The 17,054-nt window shown below is 36.2% G+C and overlaps 1 protein-coding gene and 1 pseudogene across 11 annotated transcripts in view; both read right to left on the bottom strand.

The window, feature by feature from the left end:
• MAST2 (microtubule associated serine/threonine kinase 2) overlaps nucleotides 1–17,054 on the bottom strand; it is a 185,095-nt gene that overhangs the window by 73,467 nt on the left and 94,574 nt on the right. For 2 of the 11 annotated variants that reach the window (XM_054572153.1, XM_054572155.1), the window contains exons 1-2: nucleotides 4,283–4,577; nucleotides 1,201–1,395 (exon numbers count right to left, since the gene is read on the bottom strand). The exons of 7 other annotated variants lie outside the window; for them this stretch is intronic. In XM_054572153.1, coding sequence (XP_054428128.1) covers nucleotides 1,201–1,395; nucleotides 4,283–4,332 — 245 coding nt within the window. In that variant the 5' untranslated portion in view covers nucleotides 4,333–4,577. Of the gene's footprint in view, nucleotides 1–1,200; nucleotides 1,396–4,282; nucleotides 4,578–17,054 lie in introns of those variants that run through there. 2 more of the 11 variants (XM_054572159.1, XM_054572157.1) reach the window with 2 other exon arrangements.
• On the bottom strand, nucleotides 8,420–11,971 carry LOC129069433 (ras GTPase-activating protein-binding protein 1-like; annotated as a pseudogene).

Below are 17,054 nucleotides of genomic sequence, written 5' to 3'. Positions count from 1 at the left end.
CTAATCTAAGTCAGATCACGACTTCTGTTTTAAACCCTCCAATGGCTCCTCATCTCACTCAACATAAAAACAAAAATCCTTATAAGGGCTTCAAAGTTCTACTTCATCTAGCTCCCCATTACAACTCAGATCTCATTTTCCACCTCTCACCTCATAACTTATCCTAACCAGCTTCACTAAACTCTGCTGCATAAAGAACAAATGAAGTAAGCTCTTAGATCAGGCCTTTGGTACTTCCTGTTGCCTTTGTCTGCACCACTCTTCTTTCAGATACCTCTATCCTGGCTCCAATACGTCCTTCAGGTCTTTACTCACATTAATCAACAGAGGACCTCCTTCACCATATTCTATAAAATGACAACCAGTCTCCCCTGACCCTACTCTATTTTCTCTGTATCACTTATGTCCATCTGTTATATAGTTACTCATTAACTTGTTTGTCTCCTTCTACTGGAATCTAAGCTCTCTGAGGGCATTGAGGGAAGGAACTTTACCTCTTTGTGTTCTCTGGTTTGTCCTCCTCGCCTAAAGCAGTGCCCAACACATATGTACTCAAATAATGCTTAATATATAAGAAGAGAGGAAGGAAGAAATGAGAAGAGGGTAATCTTCAGCAGTCTGAAAAAAAATCACTTAACCTGTTTTGGAATCAGATTTTCCTGTTGCGTAAAATGTGGTATTTGAACTATTTAACCTTTCAAGAGCTCTCACACTGTTATGCTATGCTTCTGCTATGGGGTGGTCACAGTAACGATGGACACACAACTATCAAACTACTAACTGAGAGTCTACTTTCTCCTGAAAAATTTTTTAAAGATTTTATTTATTTTCAGAGAGAGAGGAAGGGAGGGAAAAAGAGAGGGAGAGAAACATCGATGTGAGAGAGAAACAGCAGTTGGCTACTTCTCACATGCTCCCAACTGGGGACCTGGCCCACAATCCAGGCATGTGCCCTGACTGGGAATCAAACCAGCGACCTTTTGGTTCACAGGCTGGCGTTCAATCCACTGAGCCACACCAGCCAGGGCTCTTCTGAGATTTTGAGCAGAGATCTGTGAAATTCCTTTTACTCTTCTCTGTAACAGGGTCATGACTTTTATTCAGTTTCTCCCTATTATTAAAGATGACAGTTTGGGTTTTACCTATTAAGCCAGAAGCAATCACGCAGGCCCACATTTCATACCACAGAAGGTCTCTTACCTCCACTGCAGTGGGCGGCTGGAACAGGGACTGCCAGGGCTGCTATGGGCCTGTGGGTTCAGGAAAAAAGCAAGAGGAGCAGCAGCCAGAGCACAATCAGCGCTATATGGGACTTTAACGAGGGATAGGGCTGGAGCCGATGTGGGTGAATACAAGTGCTGGTTTACTTCAGATCCTCGGCAAAGAGTAGAGATTCTAACAAGTACCATAGTAAAAAACACAAGGTCAGTGATCATTTTTAACCAAAAAGAAACATCTTCAAAGTGAATTAATATAGGCAAGAGACTTAAGAAAAGTGGTCAAAAATCATTCTGAAATTATCATACTTCAGTACCAATGTCAGCACAGTATGACCATTGAGAGTAAAACTCAATCTACAGAATTTAAAGCAAAAATTTTAAGCTTTAGGTAGTCAAAATATTTAGCATTGACTACTGGGAAAATATTACAAATTTACTACAATTCATCAATTAGCAAACGATAGGTAATATTTTGTGTGCAATGACTACAACTTCCAGAGAAATTTTATTTCCATAAAAGTAAAACATTCTAAATAATAATTTATAAATTGTTAGATTATATCTACAATGATACCAACTTATTCAGCTAACTTTTGCCTAAAGAGTATATCAACTAATGTCACAACTCTGTATAATACAATTTGCTTCTACTTAAACTTTAGTTTTCCAGGTTACTTTTTTCCCCTAAAAACAATCTAACCATCTTGATGTGTTAAGTCCTAATGAAGATTATTAAGTAATAAGATCATTAGACTAAAAAGAGACAGATGGTAAATATAGATTTCTATTATATTGATCCTTGATAGATATGCCACAGATGACAAATTTTTAACAGATTCACAGCATTTAATTTGCAATAGGAGCACCAAGGCTTTCTGTAAAAATACCCTATTAAACTACAATATTTTATTCCCAAGATTTAAAATAAATTAACAATCACATAAGCACCTCAACTGTTTTAAAATGTTAGTTTCTTGTATTGTTATTACTGACTGTTTGGATATGGATATGTGACATTCTACTTGTGTTTAATTGCATACATTCAGAGGAAATCTTTACCTTCCTATATGTTACTCTCCTAGCTGTCTTCAGCATATATCTCAGATGAGTACACAATGTAAGGATATAATAGGGTAGAAAAGTGGAGGGCAGACAAGTATTTAAAATCACAGCCATCCCCAAATTTTCTTCAACTCAACATATTTTTTAAAATTTTAAATAAAATATTAATTTCTGACAAGAACTTTTACATTTCTAAAAAACTATTTCAAAAATAGACTCCCTAATATATATAAACTAGAGCTAATGACAATATATAATAAAACATTTACATTTACTTCTTAATAAACTGAGCAGTCTTGCTTATTCAAAAATTTGAAGACTTAAATCTTTTCATGTAAAATAAGGCTTTAGCCATTTTGATGAATATACAATTAGGATTATTAAAAAAATCTACCAAAACCAATTCTCTTTCTCCTTTTGTTCCTAATTACCACTCTGCAAACTGGATATACATTGGAACGGCAATCTAAAAGGATTGTTTGAAAGAAAAAGTTATTTACCAGCTCCTCAAGGAGAATTTTCCTAACATAAATTCAAAGTCACTAACACAGATATAGTGATTACCAATACCAGGGCACTAATACTAGAGAGGATGATTTTTGACAACTTTTGTTTTCTTAAACTACAAGCTCAATTTTAAAAACTTCAACTTTGTTAACAAGTCACTTACTTTAAATCACACTTTAGTTGACAAAGCTTCTTTTTTATAGTCTTTTAACTTTTTAGTCTTAATATTATGGGAATAAACCATTTATTTAAAAGTACAGTTGTCCCTTAAACAATGTGGGATCGAGGGGCACCAATCCCTCGTGCAAGTCAAACACTCATGTATAACGTTGACTCTCTAAAACTTAATTACTAATAACCTACTGTTGACTAGAAGGAAGCCTTACAAATAATATAAATAGTCAATTAGCACATATTTTAAATATGTACTATATACTGCATTCTGACAATAAAGTAAGCTAGAGAAAAAATGTTATTAAGAAAATCATAAGGAAGAGAAAATATGTTTACAATATTCATTGAAAAAAAAATCCATATATAGGTGGACCCACCCATGCAGTTCAAACGTGTGTTGTTCAAGGGTCAACTGTATGCCAATCCTTACAATTTTACACTTCAAACAGGTCTGATTTTCCAAATTCTGGTAGAAACATTAATTCAATTAATGTTTCCACTAACAGAATGGTAACGACCCAAAGGAAGCCCACTGAAGAAGTCTGTCTATTTGATGCGCCAGCTGTCTCTGGGTAAAGCATTAACACTCAGGGGGAGGTAAGTGCCCTTGCTCTGCCCTGTGAGATACACAAACGCAGTTCAAGGCAGATCACTGAGGTGGAATGAATTCTAGGACACTGTTGTCCCTGGTTCCTCAATTTCCTGATCAGGTCATTCAGCACTTACTCATTAAATAAGCCTGAGCAGCTCTTGGAAAAGCTACCCTGAGGTGGAAGGCTTTTTTCATCCCCCAGCTTTGAAACCCTCACCTAAGTACACTTCTAGGTTGGCCAACATAGAATAAAATTTGGGTCACACCCTAACAGACTCAGGCTTGGATCTACACAGGCAGAGCTGAGATCCTGGTCTAACTAGCCAGGGGCAGAAATACAATACCATCTCTAGCCAAAAAAGGAGATGCTTTCACTTCCATTTGTTTCTCACATTCATGGGGCCTATACTGCAGCTTTGACACTAACTTTAAACATCTGCTTTCAAGGCAGGAAAAAAAAATTGATCTTTATTGTTAACCCAGTTCCCCAAGTACCTTAGAACCACTGAAATAACATCTAACTCAATTTTTAGAATTAGAAGCCCTTATGCCCCTGCCAAACACCACTGTTTTGACCTTGAGTTTATGAAGCCAGCTCTGCACTCTTCCTGACAGACATCTATCTCCAGAGCAGAGTCTTTACCCAACTAAATGAAGGTCTGTTAGTTGGCATTAGTTTTTTTCCTGACAACTACCAGTTTCCACTCAGAGACCCCAGCCTCCTTACTGAATCCGCAGGCATGGTGCTCCCAGTCTTTCTCTCCTCCGTTTCATCATTTTCCTGGCTACTCAAGCTTTTGCCCTCTCACACTGGAGTCTTGGCAGGAAGTTCTCTCACACAAGGGGTATGCAGCCTATAAGCCAAAGGAAACTTACAAAGGCTTCCCAAACTTAAGAGAAAAATTAAAGCATTTTTCTTCAAAAACAATATTCAGGTCCCCTCCCCTCCAAAAGATCTAACAGCCCAGAAAGCAGCGGTGAGAGAGTGAGGAGTTCCAGATCTCAAATGAATCAGCTGTCAGTCCTCTGATCTGCCTGACATCATTCACACTCAGCCTGTAACAAATCAGAGCCCCAGAGAGCACCTTGTTCCTCCTTGGTAACAAGCACCAAACTCCCTCCCCCACAAATCAGTTGCAACTTCCAAGACTGAGGCCTGGCAGCAGAGATCACGTTGGCAGAAACTGTACATACCAAGTTGAAAACTCACCCTGTGACAGAAATACTATTAACTCAGGAGGCATGGGCCGGGCCAGAACAGCTGTTGCAGTGGGCAGGGGACTGGAAGACAGCACATTAAGGTTCCTAAATTGTTAAGCTAACGACCTAAGGATATATGGGAATATCTGTAATTCTGTTCTCTCTCAAACCCAGGCCTGTGGAAGATGATAGGGCCTTAAGGTTAAGGCTTACAGCATAGTAATTCTTCAAATTCTGAATCTGATCAATTTAAAAACTCTGTACCCTTTCTTTAGACAAAGTTCAGAGCCATTTTTAATTCAATTTCTACTACTATAATCGCTTGAATAACCATGGTGAGAAAAGCCATACAGAAAGTTAAGAAAATAAGCGCAGAAACTATTTAGTTTAATTTCATTCAGTAATTATTAATGAAATCATTTATACAGCAGATATTACAAAAGATACTGAACTTCCGGCCAAGATGGAGGCATAGGTAAATATGTTTCAACTCTGTGAACTACTACAGCAAAAATTACAACTAAACCACAAAACAAACATCGCCTAGAATCATCAGAAACTTGAGTTGTATGGAAGTTCAAAACCAAGGATTTAAAGGAGGCACATTCATCTAGACGGGCCACGCTACTAAGACAGGGAGTCAAAGCAGTTCTACCTAATACACAGAAACAAACATAGGGAGTCTGCCAAATTGAGGAGACAAAGAAATATGACACAAATGAAAGAACAGAAAAAAAATCCAGAAAAAGAACTAAATGAAATGGAGACAAACAACCTCAGATGCAGAGTTCAAAACACTGGTTATTAGGATGCTCAAAGAAATCACTGGGTACTGCAACAGCATAAAAAAGACCCAGGGAGAAATGAAGGTTTCACTAAGTAAAAATACACAGGGAACTGACCGTGAAGGGGATGAAGCCAAGATCCAAATCAACAATTTGGGGCACAAGGAAGAAACATGGATTTAATCAGAACAGCAAGAAGAAAAAAGAATTTGAAAAAAATGAGAATAGATTAAGGAGCCTCTGGGACATCTCCAAATGTATCAACATCAAATCATAGCATTGCCAAAAGGAAAAGTGAAAGAGCAGGATATTGAAATTTTATTTGAAAAAATAATGAAAGAAAACTTCCCAAATTTGGTGAAGGATATGGACATACAAGTTCAGGGAGCACAGAAAGTCTCAAACAAGTTGGACCCAAAGAGGACCACACTAGGAGACATGATAATTCATGTGCCAAAGGTTAAAGATAAAGAATCTTAAAGGCAGCAAGAGAAAAGCAGAGAGTTACCTACAAAGGAGTTTCCACAAGACTCGGCTGATTTCTCAAAAGAAACTTTGCAGGCTAGAAAGGACTGGTTAGAATTCAAAGTGATGAAAAGAAAGGACCTAAAACCTAGATTACTCTATCCAGCAAAGCTATCATTTAGAATTGAAGGTCAGATAAAGTGCTTCCCAGACAAAGTAAAAATAAAGGAGTTTATCATCACTGAGCCATTATTATATGAAATTTTAAAGGAAATATATAAGAAAAAGAAGATCAAAACTATTAACATTAAAATGGCAACAAATGCACTACTATCAACAACTGAATCTAAAAAACAAACTAAGCAAAATAGCAGAACAGGAACAGAATCATAGATACGGAGATCATTTGGAGGGTTATCAGATGGGAGGGGGAAGAAGAATGGTGGAAAAAATACAAGGATTAAGAAGTACAAATTGGTAGGTCCAAAATAGACTGGGGGATGTTAAGTATAGGAAACGGAGTAGCCAAAAAACTTATATGCATGACACATGGGCATGAAGTAATGGAGAGGATTGCTGGAGGTAATGGGCGTACCGGATAGAGGGGGGCAAAGGAGGAAAAATTGGGACAACTGTAATAGCAAAATCAACAGAACATATTTAAAAAAGATATTGAGGTAAGCTGCAGAAGAACTCATAAGGGTAAGCTAATTAATTTCTTTATGCTTCGGTTTCTCCATTTGTAGAATGAAAATAATTAAGGTACGTAATATATAGGTTGTGTTGAGGATTAATATATGTAAAACAGAAAAGTGCCTAGCACAGAGAAAGTGCTGTAGAACTGTTAGCTGTTATTACAGGTTTTGCCCTCCAGGAGTTAGCGCTCCATGTAAAGGAGGAGATAAGCCTAGCACATAAGAAACCACTTGACAAAAACATTCTGGCATGAAGAGAGCCAAATGATCAAGTAAGGTATAGAACTAAACACTGACAACTAAGGAAACCAAGGAGTAAAGCAACAGTCTTAGTTTCCTGCTGCAGAACACATGCCAATTCTGATGGGTTCTTCTCATTCATTCAGATGACACGGTATGTCAAACTGTTTTTTTAGGGTAACATTCAAAGGACTAATTCATACTTCAACCAGTGCTTCTCAACTGCAGGTCACAACTCTTGAAGTTAATTTAGGAAGTCAGGACCAACATTTTCTTTAAACAGAAACAGAATGAAATGGAATAGAAAAGAAAATATTGGAATGTGTCACACATAGTAAGGATAAGAACCATTTGTGAGATTTATGTCTGTGACACCTATCACTGAAATATTTACAAACATACAAGTGCAAATGCATGTGATGGGTAAAAATGTAAAGTCTATTTGTTATCAAGGGCCATAGTCTAAAAAATTTGAGTAACTGTTCTAATTACCCAAGCAAACTCACCCTACATAAGTAGCTACAGACCACTCACTTTTCCTCTCCATGTATCAACCCAATCACTAGCCTCTCACAGCTTCTATTTGAGAATCCCCTGTTTTCTACAAGTCCTAATGAAAATGAAAATGCTCTCTCAGAAATCTAGCACCTCTCAAAAAGTACTGAATCCCACTTTGGGAAAGTCTTGTGATGATATCAGGGTTGGTTACCAAAGTCCATACTCCCCCAACTAAGAGACCAATGGAGGTCTATCTCCATCCCAAGCTGAGTTCATACAGTTAAGGCAGGGCCCTAAGTTTCCGCACAATCTTCTCTAGTTCTCTAATATCCAAGGCCAAGCTACCAAATAATAACAGCAATGACATATGCAACCAACATATATTAAGTACTTACTAAGCACTCTACATGTAATACCCAGTTAGTCCTCATCACATATGCACTATTATTATTCTCATTATATTTTTTTAAATCCAGTCTTCAGCTAAGTTGGTGAATCAAAGTAATATCTGGAATCAATGCAATCGCTAAAATCAATGTTATATAATACCTTCAGTAGAAGACTCTGACAACAATAGCAAATGGATTTCTCTCTAGCCTGCTCTGCAATAATAAATTGGAAGAGGAGGGAGAGCACAGAGTTCCTTAAATATGCTAAAGTCAGAAAATATTTGTTTGATTTTTAAAGAATGAGAGTCATATCTTATGATCTTCATCTTACCAAAGGAAGGTATTACTCTTACTATCCCAGGGTTTAACACATCCCCACACAGAACACTTTCTTTAAACTTACTGCCATTAAAATTCATGTGTGCCAATATTCCTGCCATTTTGTCACCACTAGGAAAGCTTAACATTTCCCTGGTGCCAGCACTCAACAATATATAGTGTGGAAAATAGAACATCTACCTTTTATTATTTATTCACACAACTATTTGTTGACTGTATTATCACCCTTAAAAAGCCCTCTTCCATAGGCATCTCACTTTACAGGTCCTGCAAGATAACACAAACACACAAAAAATTTCATTACAGAAGTAGGGTGGCCTCCGTCACTTGAGATCTGGTGTTCTGCACTGGTAAAGTGAAACCCTACAAATCCATTCTTATGACTTGTACTGTTCAGACCCCAGGAAAACACTCATTCACATCTTTCTTTATATGCCTTTTCTTTTTTAAATCAACCATGTCAGACTGCTGTTTATGAATTGTGAAAGCACAAACTTCTGAGAAAACAGTCTGAAATTATAAAGTATTTGAGCAGCACAGAGTCTTAGAAGTAAGCAAAAAGACAAATTAACCTGTCAAATCTTCTCAATTAACATGAATGTAATGGATTTCTTGGTTAATATAAGTACTGTTTACAAGCATAGCCAAACACCCATTTACACAATTTATTTCTGTTCTGATTCATGGTTCTAAAGAGATTTTAATTTAGTTTATTATTCATAACATATTACATGGTGGCTGATAAATATTTTACAGAATTATGGAATTTGTATTACTAATAAATGTATTTATGTGCCGGGTTAGACAGAATATATATAAGGTCAAAGGCCAATTTTTGTACTGACAGTTCAACAATTACTAAAATTAGTGTCTTTATAAAAATTTCTACTTAGATGGCTTGGCTGGTGTGGCTCAGTGGATTGAGCCCAGCCTGCAAACCAAAGGGTCATCAGTTCAATTCCCAGTCAGAGCATATGCCTGGGTTGCAGGCCAGATCCCCCAGTAGGGGGGCACTCGAGAGGCAACCACACAGTGATGTTTCTCTCCCTCTCTTTCTCCCTCCCTTCCCTTCTCTAAACAGAAATAAAATCTTAAATAAATAAATATGTAGATATACCTAGATTTCAGTTTTTAAATTTAGCTTATTTAAATAATTTTGTCCATTAAAAAAAGAACTGTTTGAAAGCATGAAAATTTTCCATTTTTTTCACATACTTTATATATGTATTTTTCCACTAATGCCTTTTATTCAGTTTTTAACCACACCAGCGAGAATCAAAATGGTCAATTTTTCCAATGATAGTTTCTCTACAACAGAAGATAGTCTTGACTCTCAAAAAAAGAAATGATTTGAGTTTTTCCTGACTTCAAAATGTGTATCAAATCCTGTATTTCTGAAAAGCTTCTGAAATATTTCTGAAAAAAGCTTCACCTCTGAACACGATGGGCCTGTTGTCTAAGGCCATTTTGAATAGGCTCAGAATCATCAAGTACAATGAAATAAAAATTGGGCAATTTCCCAGCACTGTTAATACACAGCTACACCACACTGCCATAATTTTGAAAGACATCTTTAAGCTTTTCGGCCAAAACTGCCATCTTCTAGCAATTCTCCAAAATGACTAACATGAAAGGAAAGAGGAGAGGCACCCTCTATACGTTCCTTAGGTCTTTTTAAAAACATGAGGCCCTGGTTGGCATGGTTCAGTAAACCGAGAGTGCTGGCCTGTTAACTGAAGGGTCGTCAGTTTGATTCCTAGGTAGGGCACATGCCTGGGTTGCAGGCTGGGTCCCCAGTTGGGGGCATGTGAGAGGCAACAAATCAACGTATCTCTCACACATCGATGTTTCTCTCCCTCTCTTTCTCTCCCCCTTACCCTCTCTCTAAATATAAATAAGTAAAATCTTTAAGCAAAAAAATCATGGAGTTGTTCCTTTAGCCACATACATGCAAATCTGCAAGAAAGGTAATATTGTACACATAAAGAGAATAGACACTGTTCAAAAAGAAATGCCCCACAAATGTTACCATGGCAAAACTGGAAGAGTCTACAATGTCACCTAGCGCGCAGGGAGCATTGTTACAAACAAACAATGGCAAGATTGTTTGTTTAAATATATATCTTTTTATATATTTATCTCTCTTCTCTCTTCTCTCTCTCTCTCTCTCTCTATATATATAAAAAGAGGGGAAGGAAGGGAGAAAGAGAAGGAGAGAAACATCAGTGTGAAAGAAAAACATCGACTGATTGCCTCTCATATGCATCTCAGCCAGGGACTGAACCTGCAATCTATGCATGTGCCCTGACTGGGAATTGAACCAGCAAACTTTTGCTTTTCAGGATGATGCCCAACCAACCAAGCCTCACTAGTCAGGGCAAGGGGAAGATTCTTGTCAAGAAAATTAACATACATATTGAGTGTATTAAGCACTCTAAGAGCCAAGATAGCTTCCTGAAACATGTGAAACATCACAAAAACAAGGAAGCCAAAGAGAAAGGTGCTTAGGTTCACTGGAGCATGAGTTGCTCTACCCAGAGAAGCACACTTGGAGAGAACCAATGGCAAGGAGCATGAGCTGCTGGAAGATGTTCTATATGAATTCATGGCATGATAAGTGTTAAAAAAAAATAAAAGACTTCTGTACTGGAAAGAGAAGGGAGGGGAAGGAGGGAGGGAGAGACGGAGGGAGGTAGGGAGGGACGGAGGAAGGGAGGGAGGGAGTAGGGGGAGGAATCTTTAAGCTCTGATTTGCCCACCCATGAGGCAGACTGCCAATGAAAAGCTGATGGCTGTCAGGGTGTCTCACAATTCTTTGGAGTTCGACATCACCTTGCTAACCTTTGCCTCACAGGTTGGTCTAAGTCCTCTGTAAGGTGGAATACTTATTTGTTGTTCTCAAACTCTTTGATCCCTCTGAGGGCTCTGCAGTGAAATCTGAGATTCAGGCTTAGACTCCCGGTGAGGATGTGAAGCTGGTACAACACGAGGTGGTATCTCAGTATATGGAACAGTTGCACTGGGTGGCAGGTTCTTACTGGTCATAGGAGTCCAGGAAAATGTCCTCAAGTCTTCCTGCACTGTCTGAGCTATGTCTGAAAGTGCTGGCGAAAAACCTTTCTGAGCATCCTCAGGAGAAATTTCTTCCAATACTGGCTCAGACTTTTTCTCTTGGATTTCAGGTACAGGTTTTTACTCTGGCCTGATTTAGGATCAGGCTCTGGTTCAGCAAAAAGTTCCTCTAAATGTTCTTCCAAGTCATTGCTGACAGTCTGATCACAGAAAATTACAGAATCATCAGGTATCACCTCAGATGTCTGCTGTCTTTCTTCAGGTTCCTCTACTTCTTCCTCAAGTTCCTTGAGAGGTTCTGTGACGAAGCTACCAAAGACCTTATCTTGGTACCTGAAGATAACATTGTGAACATAGAACTTATTTGCAACAGAGCCCTCAGGAGCAAGGACAAATGTCTGCATGAATCTCCTCAAAGTCTGGTTGTTATCAGAGAGTATCCCCATCACCTGGACTATCATACCTTCAGGCATGAGCGTCAACATGGTGAATCCTAGCACAGCAACTATTGTAGAAATTTTATGACATCACTTTCCTATGGATTTCTTTCTGTCCATAGACTGCAGCTCACCAGCTTTCCCTTTAAATCCAATCCCCCATGGACATAGAGTTCTCCCCATAAAATCTGTAGCATGTCTTGGACCTGGTTCAGCAGTATGTAATACTGTCTCATGGATTCCTACCCAACCAGCAGGGGACTAGGCTTTTCCATAACCATTGCTTTGGTCAATAAAACCTGTGCAGCTAAGCAGGAGAGGAACAAGTTTTGCTCCATAGCACAGAGGAAGAAAAAAAAAAAAGCCCTTCATGCAATTGCACTGGCACCTCAATAAAAATATATCCAAACTTTGTATTCCCTAAACACAATTGCATTTTATTTTTAATCCTATAGACCAGGAATTTACAATCAGTATGCCGTGGCACACTGGTATGTCCCAAGAATTTTTAAAACATGCAATAACTGACTGTTTAGTTAGGGGCACAGGCCTCTTTTCCATTAGATTGTAAAATAAAAAAAAAATGACAACAGCCAATACAACCATAGCCATCTGGTGTGAATGAATCAAAATTACACTTTCTTTTTTTTGGTCAGATCAGGAAAAAAAATTTTTGGTGTGCTGCAGAATTTTAGTAATTAGATTATATGTCCCATGAGATGAAAAAAATTGAAAATCACTGCTATAGATCACTATGAGTATATGCTGAATTCATGACACATAAAAATAAGAAAGCAGAGCTTAGAAGAGAAAAAAGAAAAAGAAAATCTACAAATATGTTGGCCTGCTTAAAGTTGAAAAAAAGCTGCCCTAGTTGGTGTGGCTCAGTGGGTCGAGCGCTGGTGTGCGATTCAAAGGGTTACGGGTTCGATTCCTATCTAGGGCACATGCCTGGGTTGCAGGCCTGGTCCACAGTAGGGGGCACATAGAGGCAACCACACATTGATGTTTCTCTCCCTCTCTTTCTCCCTCCCTTCCTCTGTCTAAAGAAAAACAAGTAAAATCTTTAAAAAATGTGTAAAAAGTTGAAGAACTGCTAATGAAAGTGAAAATATTTCACTTGCACATAGGAAGTACACACACACTTATTAGCACTGAAAAAAAGACTGAATAAACAACAAATGAGCCATAGTATTCAAAAAAGACAAATACCAATAAAAATGCTGGTATGATTGTTATTAAAAAATACTATCTAATCAATATTTAGATTTTTACCAATATAAAGACTTCACTCCTGTGAATAACAATAAAATAATCACAGAAAACAATGGAAAATGTATAGGTTCAATGTAAATGAATTTGAAATTTGATGCTAAAATAGCTAAACAGGTAAGATTAGTTAAAAATTATGAAAGAAATGGTCACTGGCAAGGATAAAGACTTAAATGAAATTATTAATTTAACTGGTAATAAAGTAAGAGAAAAAAATCAAAACTAACTTTTTAAAAGGTAAATATTACTCAATTCTATAGATTGTAACAGGGACAAAAGTTATGTTTAACAACTTTGTTATACATATTGTTGAGTTACCTGAAGAAGGAAGTGAGAATGTAGGAATGAAAGAGAATTTCATTAGCTTTACATTTGATGCAAAAATTATAGGCTTAACTTATGAGAGAACTAAAATAACCTCAGTTTAAACATTAAGATTGTCAAACATTCACCCACAAGTATGTCAGAGTCACTAAAACAAAACCAGCCATTATGCTACAAACCACCATAAAACGAGATGAAATATATGAGGCAACAGTTTTCAGGCACTAGGGAAAGGCAATGCAAGACTGCAAACCTAGAACGAAGGACACCTTGAATGCTAAGACATTCCAATTATCCCACCTCTATGTCTGGGAACAATTTTCTTACAGTGGCATGGAGAGCTAGAGTTCAAGAAAACAGCAGTTCTACTCAACTGAGGGGGCACAAGTTAGAGTTCAAGACAACTAATCAAACACACTGCACATGCATCAAGAAAGACCAAATACTAGACTATCAGAGAAGTCTCAACAAGTTTCAAAAAATTAAAATGCTATAAATTATGTTATCTGACAACAGAAATAAATTCAAAATCAACTACAATAAAAAACCTGAAAATTTCCCCAATATTTAGAAATTAAACCACACACTTCTAAATAATTTATTAGTCAAAGATGACATAAGGAAGGAAATTAGAAAATATTTTAGATAAAATCATAATGAATACACAACATATCAAACTTTATAGTATGAAGGCAAAGAAGTGCTTAGAGGGAAATTTATAAAATTTTATAAAAATTAAAAAGCTATTATAGCATTTTAATAAAGCTATAATTTTATAAAAATTAAAAAGCTATTATAAATATAGCTTTAAATGCTTACATTTTAAACGGAACATCTAAAACCACTAATTTAATCCTCTACATAAAAAAATTTTTAGAGAAAAGCAAATTAAATTCAAAATGCAAGAAAAAAATAAAGAAAAATAAAAGTAGGAAAAAATGGAAAAAAAAAACAAAACCAAAACTTGGTTCCTTAAAAATATTAATAAAGTTAATAAAAATGCTAGTAAGACAAATCAAGAAGCAAAGGAAAGGAAACATAAACTACCATTCTCAGGAATAAAAGATAGAATACTACACATCAACAAATAGTAAAAGAATAATGAAAATAACAGCAGCAACAACTTATGCTAATAATAAAATGGATAAAAAGCTAAAAAGTCTTTTAACAAAACTTACAAGATGCTAAGTGTGCTAAGTAACATAAAAGACAAATGTGTTTCCATTAATCTGGAATACCTACAAAATAGAAACACATAGATACAGGAAGTAGAATAGAGTTACCAGGGACTGCAAGAATGGGGAGTTACTGCTTAAAGGACACAGAGTTTCTATTTTGGGTGACAAAGAAATTTTAGAAATAGATAGTGGTGATTGTTGCACAAAATTGTGAATAAACTTAATGCCACTGAATTGTATACTTGAAAATGTATATAATCAATGGCAAATTTTAATACATATATGTAACCTTATAACAATTTTTAGAGCTTAAAAAAATTAATTCAAAAGGAATTAAGACCCAAACATAAAAGTTAAAATTACAAAACTTCTAAAAGAAAACATCGGAAAAAACCTTCATAATCTTGGAATAGAGAAAAATTTCTTGGACAGAGCATGAATACTAATCATAAAAACTCACAAATTGAACATCAAACTTAAGACATCCAGCTCTTTGAAAGATACCATTCTAAGGTGTTTTTCAAAGGAAAACGAAAAACCACAGATAGAAGGAAAATGGTCACAATATATCTGGACCAAAGATCTGTATCAAAATATACAAACAACTCTTTTAACTCAAAAACTTTAAGAAAAAAACATTTTTTAAATGGTCAAAGACTTAAGTTACACATTTCACAAAAGAGGATACACAAATGGCCAATAAGGACATAAAAAACATGTTCAATAACATGATACTGGCATAAAAATAGACATACAGATCAATGGAACAGAACAGAGAGCCCAGAAATACACCCACACCTTTATAGTCAATTAATATTTGATAGAGGAAACAAGCACATATACAGTGGACAAAAGATAGTTTATGCAATAAATGGTACTGGGAAAATTGGACCAATACTTGCAGAAAAATGAAGCTAGACCAATTTCTTACAGCACACACAGTAACAAATTCAAAATGGACTAAAGACTTAAACATTAGACCCAAAACCATAAAAATCCTAGAAAACATAAGCAGTAAAATCTTAGACATTGCTCATAGTAATATTTTATATGATCTACCCCCTCGGGCAAGGGAAACAAAAGAGGAAAAATGGGATGAGTGTATCAAACTAAAAAGTTTTTGCACAGCAAAAGAAACCATCAACAAAATAAATAGAAAACCCAAGGAATGGGAGAATATATTCCCCAATACATAAGCTAAGGGATTAATATCCAAAATTTATAAAATATTTATAAAACTCAACACCAAAAAAGCAATCCAATTAAAAAACAGATAAAGGACCTGAATAGACACTTCTCCAAAGAGGACACACAGATGGCCAACAGATATATAAAAAGATGTTCAATGTCACTAATCATCAGAGACATGCAAACTAAAATCACAATGAGGTATCACTTCACACCAGTCATCAATAAATCAACAAACAATAAGTTCTGAAGAAGATGTGAAGAAAGGGGAACCCTTTTACACTCTTGGTGGAAATGCAGACTGGTGCAGCCACTGTGGAAAGCAGTATGGAGATACCTCAAAAAAATTAAAAATAGATCTGCCTTTTGATCTAGTGATCCCACTTCTGGGAATATAGCCAAAGAAACCCAAAAAACTAATTTGAAAGAATATAAGCACCGCTATATGCATTGTAGCATTATTTACAATCGTCCAAAGATGGAAACAGCCCAAATGTCCATCAGTAGATAAGTGGATAAAACAATTTTGGGACATTTACACAATGGAATATTACTCAGCAGTAAAAAAGAAAATTTTACCCTTTACAACAGCATGGATGGACCTGGAGAACATTATGCTAAATGAAATAAGCGAGTTAGAGAAAGACAAATACCATATGATTTCACTCATATGTGTCATCTAACGAACAAAATGAACTAACGAACAAAATAGAGACAAACTCATAGATAGCAGGATGACTGCTATAGAGTAGAGGTTAGGGGAAGGAGGGATTGAGCAAAAAGAATAAGGACTCATAGACATGGACAACAGCCTGGCAAATGCAGGGTGGGGAGGATAAATGGTAATGGGAAAAAAATGAAATTTAAAAAATAGGGATTCATTAAAAAACATATGTTTAATATTTTTTATTTGGGAAACCCAAGTGAAAAACCACACGAGATATCACACTACACAGCCACTAGAATGGTTAAAATTTAAGTCTGACCATAACAAGTGTTAGTAGGCATGTGGGCCAACTAGAGCTCTCAATATCACTAGTAGAGGTATAAAATGGTACAGCAATGTGAGAGAATTATGTGGTGGTTGTTTACAAACTTAAACATACACTTTTTATCATTTGAAGGGGGTAAGCCAAAAAGCATACACACAAAGAAATATTTGTTTGGATGTTTTGCTCTTTTATTTTTAAAAAAATTTAAAATATTTTAGTCAAAAGAATTTCCACATAGCAGATACAATGAAAACGAAATTGCAATAAAATAAAAGGAAATTAAAGCCAGAAAATGGAAAAAGTATTTTTGCACAGTACATTCATCTTCTGTTGTATAACAAATTAACACAAACATACACAAACTACTTAAAACAAAACATTATTTCACAGTTTCTGTGAGTCAAGGATTCAAGCAGAGCTTAGCT

Source organism: Pteronotus mesoamericanus, unplaced genomic scaffold (genome assembly GCF_021234165.1).
Source record: "Pteronotus mesoamericanus isolate MK-2021 breed Mesoamerican mustached bat unplaced genomic scaffold, CSHL_Meso_final contig_221, whole genome shotgun sequence".
In the NCBI taxonomy this organism is placed as follows: Eukaryota; Metazoa; Chordata; class Mammalia; order Chiroptera; family Mormoopidae; genus Pteronotus; species Pteronotus mesoamericanus.
Note: the sequence above shows the minus strand (reverse complement) of the source record. Positions and strands in the feature narration are given on the sequence as shown.